Raw genomic sequence first — 12,847 nt, forward strand, 5'->3', positions numbered from 1 at the left:
TTATAGGGGCATATCTTCATGCAAGGAAAAAGATAAATGGTAGTTCAAACGTTCAATAGCAAAAATCAGTTCATTTAACATCTTGCACTTAATATAGAATAAAGCTGACATGAACAACGGTCTCCATGTGCTTTGAAATGAAGTGTAAGTTTACACATCATACCTAACATTTCTCTATTGACAGACATGAACTATGAAAATCAAATTGAATTAATCTTGGTGGAAGCCTTAGATTAATACAGAAAGCACTAATGTACAGTTGAAATTGTAACATCTAGAAATATTAAATTTTACAGTCTAAAAATTGGATCTACTAAGTTTGTTTTCTAGTGAATAATTAGGATTATAAAATAGTCTAGTAAACTCCAAGACTGAATTGCTGTAAATTGTACATACATATTTCCCTTAGTAATGGATTAAACAAACAGAAGAACTAACTACATTACCACATATTTTCCATCAATTACACTGAAGAGAACTTAGAGCTCCCTGAGGGCTAGAGTTGGCCATTTCTGGTATAAAGAGCACCAGTACTAAGAAATGAAAAGGCTCACTAAGTGTTTACCACATGTCTTCTCTTCCTGGTGACATTTTCAGCAAGGAGCTTGTTTGGCTACATTTTCAAACTTTTTGATACATTTTTGATAAATTTACCAGCTTTAAAAAAAGTTCTGGTCAAAGGCTTATTGGCAGCGTGTGTACATATTTCTAGTAAGGGAACATGACAGTTGAGTGTCAGAACTTTCTGAATAAGACATACTAAGTAAAGCTACCTGCCCTGTAATACAATGATGTTCACTGTGCTAATAATAAATGTGACTGTTTTAAGAAGAGTTTGCATCCACATTTACAACAAAACTTTACAAGAAGCTACTTGCCATCTTTTATTAGTTCTTGGTTTAATGACGATAATAGAAACCCATTTTTTGCAAATAAAAGAGAGTATAGGTTTATGAAAAATGCCACCAGCTCTGGGACATAACCTTTCATTTTTATATACGTGCATAAGAACTGCTACATAACATTATAGTATTTAGGAAATCTGATTCAAGAAACCATGCAAGTACTGTTGTACAGTAGGAGCTGGCTGGGTTGGAGATTAAGTTTGCAACATTTCCCAGTTTCCCACCTAGACTGCCCTATTCATAAATTTCAAGCTTTGAACAAAGTGCATTGTTTGATGGAATTTAGTAACTGTCCTGGAACTAAGAGACAAGTAAACAATAGGGAAAGACAGAGATGATCAAAGGCTGTTCCTATTCTGGTTAATTAACTTCATGGTAAATCATTGAGATGGCCGCTTGTAAACATCCAACAGTGACTTGGCATTCTTAGGGAGGTTAAGCCAGGAATGGCCCATGGATACAGGACAGGACAAAAGGACACAAAGAGAGAAGGGAAAGACAAAAGAGATGAAGGAGAGAACAAGAAGAGAAAAGGGAAGATCATCCTCCTCCATCAACCCACCATCCTCTTCCTCCAAATATTGGGACATTGGAGAGATTCTTGTTCTAATCTGACTTGGAACTAAATTCTGCATAGGTTATTGGAACACAATTATAAGAGCAATTGCAGTGTTCTTTTAGAAAATTCAAATATTATTGAATCCTCAAGGTATAAACAAGGTATTTAATTAAGCATTGTCAGAATAGGGAATTTGCTCCCATGTACTTGTATGTATCTGTTTTAGAGGGGGAGATTTAGTATGGGGAGGTCCACTTTCATTAAAAATATACACCTTTGTAAAAAAAAGTTTATTCTGTTCAAAATACCTTACAAAGGACCCAGGGTCATGCAAAACCTGCTGTAATGGGAAGATACAAGTGTCACTGGGCTTTTATGCTGATTCAAGCTAAGCAGTGGTTGGGGCTCTGGGGTCATAATAGGAAGATTTTTTACTTCTCAAGTGGCACCATTGAGAAAGATACTTCACTCAGATTGTTTCCAAAAAAAATATCCCACTATATAAATGGTAAGAAATGAAAATCATCAACCCAAGTGAGGTCATATCTTGCCATGCTATAGTAATTATTTTCCAATGTCTCAAAGGCAGTTTGCACAATAATTCTGATGCTTCCAGCATTCTTAATGTAAATGCAATGTAATTGCTGTCTTAATACAATCACTGCATGGCATGGTAAGGTATACAGTGCCTTCAGAAAGTATTCAGACCCCACCACATTTTCCACACTTTGTTGTGTTGTAGACTTATTTCAAAATGGATTGAATTGATTCTTTTTTGCCATCAATCGACACACAATACCACATAATGACAAAGTGAAAACACATTTTTAGGAATTTTTGCAAATGTATTAAAAATAAAAAACTGACATCTCCAATTTACATAAGTATTCAGACCCTTTACTATGACACTCCAAATTGAGCTCAGATGCATCCTATTTCTTTTGATCATCTTTGAGATGTCTCTAGAACTTGACTGTAGTCTACCTGTGGCTAATGCACTTGACTGGACATGATTTAGAAAGGCACACACCTGTCTTTATAAGGTCACACAATTCACAGTGCATGGCATAGTAAAAATCCAAGGACGCGAGCATTCACAGACAAAAGCAACTGCATTTTCTTAAACCTTCACTAAAATAAGACACAATAATTGTGCGTCCTCCCTTTTTGTATACTTAATAAGAATTCAGCTTTTATTTTCGCTAAAAAATGAACTTACCATGTATAGTGTCATAAATAGGGAACCAGCCAGAAATAACCGTCGCCGCTTCACTGGATAACAGAGGGTCAATGTCTATATAGACTTTCCCTATAGCATCGTTAGCACTATAGGTATCATGGTCCAAAACTGTGATCTGCAAGGGCTCATCCTGCAAGTCTTCATCATCAACCTGAATTTCAGTAAAGGAATTATTACATATTACTTATTATCAACATCACAATCATTGTTTGTAAATCCCTCTCAGATGCTTCCCCATGTTTCATTGATTTAATGCTTATGTTCCCTTTTCCAATCGGTTCTGTGAAAATACAAATAATAAATTACATAGGTAGAAATAAAAAATGGGGTTGATTACAGGCCAAACACTATCTTTAATTCTACTGTCTCTTACACACAATTTGTTTTCAGTCAAATTTACCTCAAACTTAAACCATTCTGAGTTCCACTGTGGGTTGAGAGATTTGGGGTAAACGTCAGTTTTGAATGTTGTGTTTCCAAATTTCACCTGGAAGACACAAATAATTTATACCAAAATAAATAGTAGACTCATCCTGCAATACACAAGCAAAATTTCTGTAAAAGCGATGCTAAATTTCAAAACATGATTTGTTCCAGGTGCTTGAAATTGGACATAATTTAGTTGAGTTTAGGTATTTATATTATGTATCAAAATAGTTTTGCACTATACACTTAGAAATCTATGTCACAAGAAGTAAAATTAACTAACACAATTTTTTATGCAAACTGATAGTTTAAATGTAATATAAAGCAGTTATGTGGAGAAATAAAATTGAGAAATAAAATGAGTTGCATTTTATTACTGTTTATTATGTTAGTATGTTAGTTAATAAATCTTGTGCAGTCATGGAATAAAACCCATAACTGTAAAAGAGCAGCTGTCTGAGATAAGGAAAATATGTATTAGAGTGCGCATACTCAAAATAAAGGTTTCATTTAATATTTGTGAATCAATTTTATCTTTACAAATTATGGATTCAAAATATTATTCTACAGCATAATTTCTACTAAGATCACAACAGCCAAGAGGAGCAAAAAAATAAAATGGAAGAACGAATCTACACGCTTGGAACTCGTATTAGTGAGGGAAGTTAACTCGTACAACAACAACAAAAAACAAATCTGTAGATGTACCGCTCTTTTTAGCGAGTACTTGTAAGTAAAGCGCTCGAATAATAAAGGATGAGTGTCTTTATCTAATTATTTATAATCTTCTAACATTTTAAAGTTTCTTAGTTTGGGCTCTATATAAAGTAATCTTTTCAGACAAAAGATGTACACAAAAATATATGAACACACAAGAATAACAAAATGAAATTCTGTATGCAACTTACAAACAAATATACACAAACAGACGTTTGTGTAAAAAACATACACATATGGGACGTTCAAATACAAATAAACGTACAACCAATTTTTAGCAGCTTTTTATACCAACCTCTACAAAAGCATCTGTCAGGTCACTGGCCCTGTCCATGACAGGCAAATGCCGTCCAGCAACAATCCTGACCTTTAACTTTCCAGGCATATTTACTCCTGTTAAGAAAACATATCTTTATAGAATATCTTAAAGAATAACATACAGCCAATATCAACTTTTCTCCGGGTGCAAATGGAAGCTGCCGGCTTCTGAAAACTAAAGTGCCTAATGCTGCTGACAGCTGTTCGTGACAGTACCTTGCACCTAGAAACACTACCGTGTTGCATAAACGATGATTTTCGTTATTCTTGCGCTATAAACTTTTATTTTTACAAATGTTTTAATATCTAAAATAGAAAAAGGGAAAAGAGAACTATAAAGCGATTATAATGAGCAGTGTAATAGGACAGCAATGTATTTTTCTGGACGCAGGTATACCCAGTAAATCCACTGTGCTGATTGCACTGATCCATTGATAAAATTTTTACATTACCATTTATTATATAAATGAAACAAAATACAACTCTCCATAATAATTCACGTCGCCTTACGGATGCTTCTTCCGTCACATTAGAATTAATATAAGACAGGCCTGTTTGAAAACACCGACAGACAATAAAAGACATAATTTGCAATTTTACATTAGAGACCAACTGTACTCACCTGGTACTATGTTACATAAACTTGCTGCAGAATAGGAAATTTCAGTCTGACATTACTGAACCTCCAACAGCTTAGCCTCCTGTTCTTGCCCATAACATGAAAATGCAGAGTGGTCTACGGATGATTTGGCTTTATACTTTAACCTTTTATGCACATACTAAAATTCATGAATGAATGGGGTTCTAACAATAAATTCCAAAAGCCAGAAAAAAAGACGATTTATTATACCATACTACGATATAAATCCATGCATCCTTAAAAACCACGACTGTTAATCACTCAGGAACAAATTGAAAGTCACAAACAACTACTTCCGGGTATACAGCAAGTATATCCGGGGTAGTTTTGCAGCGCTCTAATCTGGAGTAGCGTGAAGCTAGTTACATTAAGCGACCCGTAGCTAGCAGCACACTGCTCTAATCTAGCCATTGTTGGGCTTTACAAATAAAAACTTGAAAAATAATTGTCAAAAGCACTATTTTACGTATATTCTTTACTTATCAAGGGGCGTAAGTTATAGTACTTTGTGGAGACAGGAGTTCTGAATACAGACTTATAACTCATAGCCATGAACAGATCATTTTGAAACAATTAACCTGAAAATTGCTGCGGATACAAAAATTGGAGTTGTCCTAATTACCCCAATTCTAGTGAGTGGGATCTTTTCAAAGACATTGAGAACAATTCAAATACCCTGAATTAAACGGTAATTTACTTTTTTAAGTATGGCTATCGTTAGAATTTTAATTATTAGAATAATTGCAATTTTTTGAAAATGTTGTTTCTTATATTATTGTCAGTAGTATTCTAACGACAAATACACGTGCAATACAATTATATATCATGTCTAGTAGTTCAATGTAGACGCAGAAACACGCCTCAAACCAAACGATGAGTAATGAAAAAGAGACCATGGTACATACAGTGGTGTGAAAAAGTGTTTGCCCCCATCCTGATTTTTTATTTTTTTGCATGTTTGTCACACTGAAATGTTTCAGATCAAACAAATTGAAATATTAGACAAAGATAACACAAGTAAACACAAAACGCAGTTTTTAAATGAAGGTTTTTATTTAGGGGAAAAAAAATCCAAACCTACATGGCCCTGTGTGAAAAAGTGATTGCCCCCTAAACCTAATAACTGGTTGGGCCACCCTTAGCAGCAACAACTGCAATCAAGCATTTGTGATAACTGGCAATGACTCTTTTACAACGCTGTGGAGGAAGTTTGGCCCACTCATCTTTGCAGAATTGTTGTAATTCAGCCACATTGGAGGGTTTTCGAGCCTTAACCGCTTTTTTAAGGTTATGCCACAACATCTCAATCGGATTCAGGTCAGGACTTTGACTAGGCCACTCCAAAGTCTTCATTTTGTTTTTCTTAAGCCATTCAGAGGTGGACTTGCTGGTGTGTTTTGGATCATTGTCCTGCTGCAGAACCCAAGTGCACTTCAGCTTGAGGTCACGAACAGATGGCCGAACATTCTCCTTCAGGAGTTTTTGGTAGACAGCAGAATTCATGGTTCCTTTTACCACAGCAAGTCTTCCAGGTCCTGAAGCAGCAAAACAGCCCCAGACCATCACACTACCACCACCATATTTTACTGTTGGTATGATGTTCCTTTTCTGAAATGCTGTGTTACTTTTACGCCAGATGTAATGGGACACACACCTTCCAAAAAGTTCAACTTTTGTCTCGTCAGTCCACAGAGTATTTTCCCAAAAGTCTTGGGGATCATCAAGATGTTTTCTGGCAAAACTGAGACGAGCCTTTATGTTCTTTTTGCTCAGCAGTGGTTTTCGTCTTGGAACTCTGCCATGCAGGCCATTTTTGCCCAGTCTCTTTCTTATGTGGAGTCATGAACACTGACCTTAACTGAGGCAAGTGAAGCCTGCAGTTCTTTGGATGTTGTTGTGGGGTTTTTTTCTGACCTCTTGGATGAGTCATCGCTGCGCTTTTGGGGTAATTTTGGTCGGCCGGCCACTCCTGGGAAGGTTCACCACTGTTCCATGTTTTCGCCATTTGTGGATAATGGCTCTCACTGTGGTTCGCTGGAGTCCTAAAGCTTTAGAAATGGCTTTATAACCTTTTCCAGATTGATAAATCTCAATTACTCTGTTTTTCATTTGTTCCTGAATTTCTTTGGATCGCAGCATGATGTCTAGCTTTTGAAGATCTTTTGGTCTACTTCACTTTGTCAGGCAGGTCCTATTTAAGTGATTTCTTGATTGAAAACAGGTGTGGCAGTAATCAGGCCTGGGTGTGGCTAGAGAAATTGTACTCAGCTTTCCAAAGATGTGATAAACCACAGTTGATTTATGTTTTAACAGGGGGGGCAATCACTTTTTCACACAGGGCCATGTAGGTTTGGATTTTTTTTTCCCTTAATAATAAAAACCTTCATTTAAAAACTGCATTTTGTGTTTACTTGTGTTATCTTTGTCTTATATTTCAATTTGTTTGATGATCTGAAACATTTCAGTGTGACAAACATGCAAAAAAATAAGAAATCAGGAAGGGGGCAAACACTTTTTCACACCACTGTATGTGTATACATGTTGCCAGTTTTTAACAAAAAAATAAACATTTCTATGCAAACATGCATTCATAGTGAGTACAGAACTAATCAGAGTACTCAAATCAGTGGTGCACTGGATGTTCCCTTAAAAATGAACGTTTGGCATGGTACTAGATATATACTGAAGAGAGCATACAGTGTAAAGCAATTTATTGTAAATTAATGTATGTTTTATGTGTAAATACCAATGCAAGTCTCACAATTAGCAATATTAAAGCAAATTTGACCCAAAGTGCCAGAGTATATTAATGACAGTGTGCTAATTATTAATTAGTTTTAGCAGAAAGTAATGCTTTCAACTAGCTTGCAGATTCACAATATTCAATCACCCTTATACATTATATCTCCCTTAATTAATGGCATCTTCCTTGCTATTTATTTTTCTATATAGAAAGAGTAGCACAAGACAGAAGGTTGGGGTTACTAAACAATTTGTGGTGAAAAGGCCTGAAAATTAAAGTAAACATAAAGCCCTGGAACTGGCATGTGGCATTTCATGCTCAATTTTACGACAGCAGTGTCGACTGTTTCAGCTTCCAGCACCAATTCACCCACTGACAGTGAACGTGAGCTAGGCTTAGACCATTGTGAGATATGTTAATGTCACCCCATTGATAATGTTTTGTCTCAATAGTAATCCAACTCACTACAAGAGGAATCAGAAGTATTTGATGTCTGTGCTGGGCTAAGGGGCCAATGGTGCAACATAACCTTCTGTGGTATTATGACCAAATGCTTCAAAGTCAGAATCCCACCAAAAAGGTTAAATTCTGAATTTAAACCCATAACCTTCCAACCAGGTGTCCAAGACACTAACCACTACTCTGTTGTATTGATGAAACATTGAAAAAGCATTAGCAGTAGCCCCCGATCAGCACAACTGCCCCACTAAGCACCAGCAACAAACACCCATCAGATCCTTGTTAAACAAAGTAAAGTGCAAGATTAAATACCAAGGCATATTAAAACTGCTCTTACAAAAATCATCAAGGTGTTTGACTCATGATTGAGATAATGAGGACCTGGGGTCCTCGATTACAATTTTACAACATCAGTATATCCCAGTAACCAGTTGAAATCTCATAGTTAGGTGAAAGGTGGCTGGAGCTCTGTGTGGTGGTTTTTACTGGAGTGAGCTGCTACTGTATAGCCCAGAAATATGCATAGTGTCATTCTGGTAAGTGCTCAAAACCATTAAGAAAATGGTAGTGTCCATAATTAAAAGACATTTGATTAAACTAATTTCTCCAATTTTTTTTAATAAATCTGAAGGTGGCACATTAAGCTAATACAGTACTTTAACTGCCACAACAAAACAAGATATAAGGCTCTGCATGGCTTGGCACCTCAGTACCTGTCTGAACTATTATTGCCCTACTCCCCACCTCGCAACCTTCACTCTTCTAATTCTGCTCTCCTTACTGCCCCCCAAGCCCGTCTACATTGTATGGGTGACAGGGCCTTCTCCTGTTATGCCCCCAAGCTCTAGAACTCTCTCCCCAAGAATATCAGAGAGTCACCTTCTCTAAACTCCTTCAAATCCAGACTCAAAACCCTCTGCTTTAGAAAAGCCTTTACTTAACTGGTTCCATTCTTCACCCCTCTGGTTTTCTTAGTACCACCATCCACAGTCTCCTCTATATATTGTAATTGTGTTTTATCTTGTGTATTCTTCTTTTTATTGTTTGTTGTCATCCTGTAAAGCGCTTTGAGAAGCCACCTTTAAAGGCGCTATATACAATAAAGTTTAATATTATTATTACAAGATACATTTATTGAAAACAAAATTCTGTAAACTGCAGTACATAGATCTAATTTCATCCACTAGATGGCACCACATCCAAAAAAGCGACACCTTCCAGTAACCAAGTAAGAAACTTCGAGAATTGCTGATTGTGAATTTAATTTTCATCCCAATGAAGGGTGGGCTTTACGCTTTCAAGCTTTGCATTGTTTAGAAACTTATATAACAATAACACTTTGTCAATGTAAATGGCTAAAAAACAACAATGAAGCATCTTTCAAAGATATTTACTACTGGACAATTTCCTTGGGAAAAAAGTTTTTCATGCTGATAGCATGTGTTGTTTTAGCTTTTCAGTGGTTTTCCACTGTTTGTATCATGCATTGCTCTCTGTGAAGACATCCCAGTTCTAACCCTGGCAATTCCAGTGTCAGCTGTTTTTCACTCTAGAAGTGAAACTTTCTGTTGTTTAATTCAACAGTAACTGAACTAATAAAATGGTTTATTTGCGTAGTCTGCTGTTAACACAATATAGATATAAGGTTACATATGCATTTGTGAGCAAATCTAACAATTATATACAGCTGCAGAGTATAAATAGTAAATTGTTAGTTAAAACTGGGGCTCAGTTAAATGATCAAATACTGATCTGGAGCAAAAACCAACAGACACACTGGTATAGGTATCATGGCAGGGATAGGGAAGTCCTGTTTTATGTTTTACCAAAAACATCACCCCAAATATCACTAACAAATAAATTAATACCAGAAGAAACACTAGGATAAGTCTTGTTTTAAATAAAGGTATTTCCGAAACCATACAGTATGACCTTTTAGTTTTAGATTTTTCTTTAACTTTAACTCAGTATTGCTTCCTGACAACATTATGGTTATATTTCAAGTAGGTAGCTGTGTCAGCATGCGTAGGCTGCAAAGGAACAAGTAAAGGTTTATTCCATGCTGAAAAGAGAAAGGAAACACACCGTTTCAGCTGTGGAGCCTTATACGGGTGTTCGCCACCCTAATCCTTAATTTGTTCCTTTGCAACGTTATGGTAATAAAGGCTTGACTGATGTTTATACAATAGTGTATTACTCTCAAGCTGTTTTTTATTGGAGCTCATCTGATTAAAATATAAAATATATTAAATATAGAGATACCTGGATTTTGTGTTAGAAACTCAAGTAGTGCATGCCTATATTTTAATAACAGAAAGATTAGACAAAATTGGCCATCTCTGCCCAAAGTAAAGGGAAACAGACTATGCTCTTCATTTTCCATATTACAGACAGATTGTTTAAAAAATTTAATAGTTCAATGCAAATAACTAAAACATTAAACCACCCTGCATATGTTTAAGAAAAAGGACAAATAATTACAGGAATTGACATCTTTTTAATCAAAGGCTTTGTTGTTTACTCTTTTATCATTGAATTTCCATATTCATCAAAGGGCTAACTGAAATAAAAAATACAAATTCAGAAATGTGAAATAAGGAACAGGCAATACATTTACGAACATATTCTGAGTAAAAAATGCCATGTAACATAAAAAGCGGCAACCTCCAGCATAATCTAAGCATTTTTCATACACCGCTTTACTGGCCAGTTTTGTTTTTAATACTTTTAGGAAAATTAATTCCAGATAACTATCGGAAGGAAGCAGATGCTGTTGAAAATTAAGCCTTCTGTGTTTAGTGGATTAAGATAAATTGAATGACAAGCCACTGGACTTGTCGGTCATTTAGGCCTGCCTTAGGAGGAGATGTGCTAATATAGCCAGATATATTTAGTTATGATGTTATGCGATCTGAGAATTTATGCTATCCATGACATCCTTTTTTACCCTCACAGGCAAAATACTGTTCATCTGTATCAAGGTTACTTGTCAAGGCATGCATGCTTTGGTAGAGGGCAAACCAGCTATTTAACATCAGAAGAACAGTAAAAGAAGGCTATGTATAAGGAAGATTACTTTTTCATTCCTTTACATCCAATTGTTTCATGTTGTGAAGCACCATCTTATTACCAGTGATTTGTAAATGGTTTTCTTCTATTTGAATAGCTACTGGCTTAACATTTTTCAATGTGAAGATTTATTATCAAATAGCTGGTGCATACTGAGGTATTGTCACCCATGTCATGTCATCTCAGGTTCTAAAACATCTGCCACTGAAATGTCCTTCTTTTTTAAAGTAAGAAGCAGGCTCTGTCAGTGAAAAGGGCTATTCATTGTTCCAGCCTTATGTCTAAAAGACATAATTCATTTCATTTTGTCCTGTTATTTAATTGGTCTTTATGTTAAAATAACACTTTAACCTTGCACCAAAATGACACACACGGGGGTAATGTTTGGATTCTAATTTATTTCACATATCCAATTCCTGACAAATGGTTTTGGCACGTTTGTATAATCTTCCCTAAATGCATTTACAGAAGGCCATGCAAAAAATATAATTGTAATGGATATGTGAAGACATAAAGGACTGAAGAATATCTAATTAAATGTATCGTAGCTGTATGTGTTATGCTTGTTCTGCTGGTATCATGGCTGATGTTTATATAATAGTGTATTTCTCTCAAGCTGGTTTTTATTTGAGCTTTTCTGATTTAAATAAATATATAAATATATTCAATATAGGGATACCTGTATTTTTGTTATAAACTCAAGTGGTATATGAATATATTTATGACAGAAAAATTAGAAAAATTTGTGTTAGTTCCTGTTCATGATTGTTTTCTGACTGTGTATTTCAGGCTGACTGGGTGCTGAAGGGTGCAGCCACTGTGTGCTTTCCAGCCCCAGGGAGTTCATTTTCTTTCAGGGTGCAGTGCACACAGGCATTTCTTTCTGAGCTATTAAATCCTTTTTTCAATTCTTCCTGTTGAAATCATGGTGGCACACCCTAAACCAGTTTTAAATGGCAGCAGGGACCTTTTGCTTTACCAGAAATTTCTTCACCATATTGGTTTATGGTAAAACTTTAGATAGGCTAGATTGCACAAGCCAGAGTTGAATTTATTCAAAATACCAGGTATTTCCAGGTATACCAGAAGATTTTCATTTCCTATCCAGATCGGATATTCCTATATCCTATAATTCCTATATGGGATTACTGTTGGATATTTGAGGTTTGCAAGAATAAAATGTGTTTTTACTTTAAAAAGGTCTAGGAATGCTTACCTTCTAATCTAGACCCATACTGGCAATGTTTTGGAATGGCAAAACTATTCCTATTCCAGAAAATTAGTACAAGATCTCAAATAACAAAGCGGAATCATAATCAATCTTTTATACTGCACCTCGATCATTGTAAGTTTACCCCTCAAACATTTTTTTAAATGAAAAGATTTTGAATTGTTGAGTATAATTATGGATTGTTAAACCAATTATATCTACCATTAGAGATCTGTGGAAGATGCTAATTAATTTACAGAAAGTGATTATATAGAGATGAAAATATAAAGTGCTGGAAATAACAGTTAATTATGATCTATATTTAAAGAAAAGTGCTGATAATTGTAGATGATCATTTACTTTTTCCCATGGTGACAAGAATCCTTTTGTACTAATTCCAGTAGCTCAGATTAATCCAGATTTATTTGATCCATGCATGGGAAACTATTTTACCATGACATACAATCATTGTGTCACACTCTGTGCTATTAACTGATAAATATAACAGCAGGTATTATACATACTGTACATGTTGAATGCAGGTTATGAATAGCCATGGAA

The 12,847-nt window shown here is 35.4% G+C and overlaps 1 protein-coding gene across 6 annotated transcripts in view; it reads right to left on the minus strand.

Moving 5' to 3' along the window:
- The window catches only part of c2cd5 (C2 calcium dependent domain containing 5), a 42,419-nt gene extending 37,311 nt beyond the window's left edge, over positions 1-5,108 (minus strand). For all 6 annotated transcript variants that reach the window (XM_088923724.1, XM_088923725.1, XM_088923723.1 and 3 more), the window contains exons 1-4: positions 4,788-5,108; positions 4,143-4,240; positions 3,105-3,191; positions 2,684-2,855 (exon numbers count right to left, since the gene is read on the minus strand). In XM_088923724.1, coding sequence (XP_088779850.1) covers positions 2,684-2,855; positions 3,105-3,191; positions 4,143-4,232 — 349 coding nt within the window. In that variant the 5' untranslated portion in view covers positions 4,233-4,240; positions 4,788-5,108. The remainder of the gene's footprint in view (positions 1-2,683; positions 2,856-3,104; positions 3,192-4,142; positions 4,241-4,787) is intronic.
- Between the last annotated feature and the right edge of the window lie 7,739 nt (positions 5,109-12,847).

This window comes from Atractosteus spatula, chromosome 8, assembly GCF_055471065.1.
Source record: "Atractosteus spatula isolate fAtrSpa1 chromosome 8, fAtrSpa1.hap1, whole genome shotgun sequence".
NCBI lineage: Eukaryota > Metazoa > Chordata > Actinopteri > Semionotiformes > Lepisosteidae > Atractosteus > Atractosteus spatula.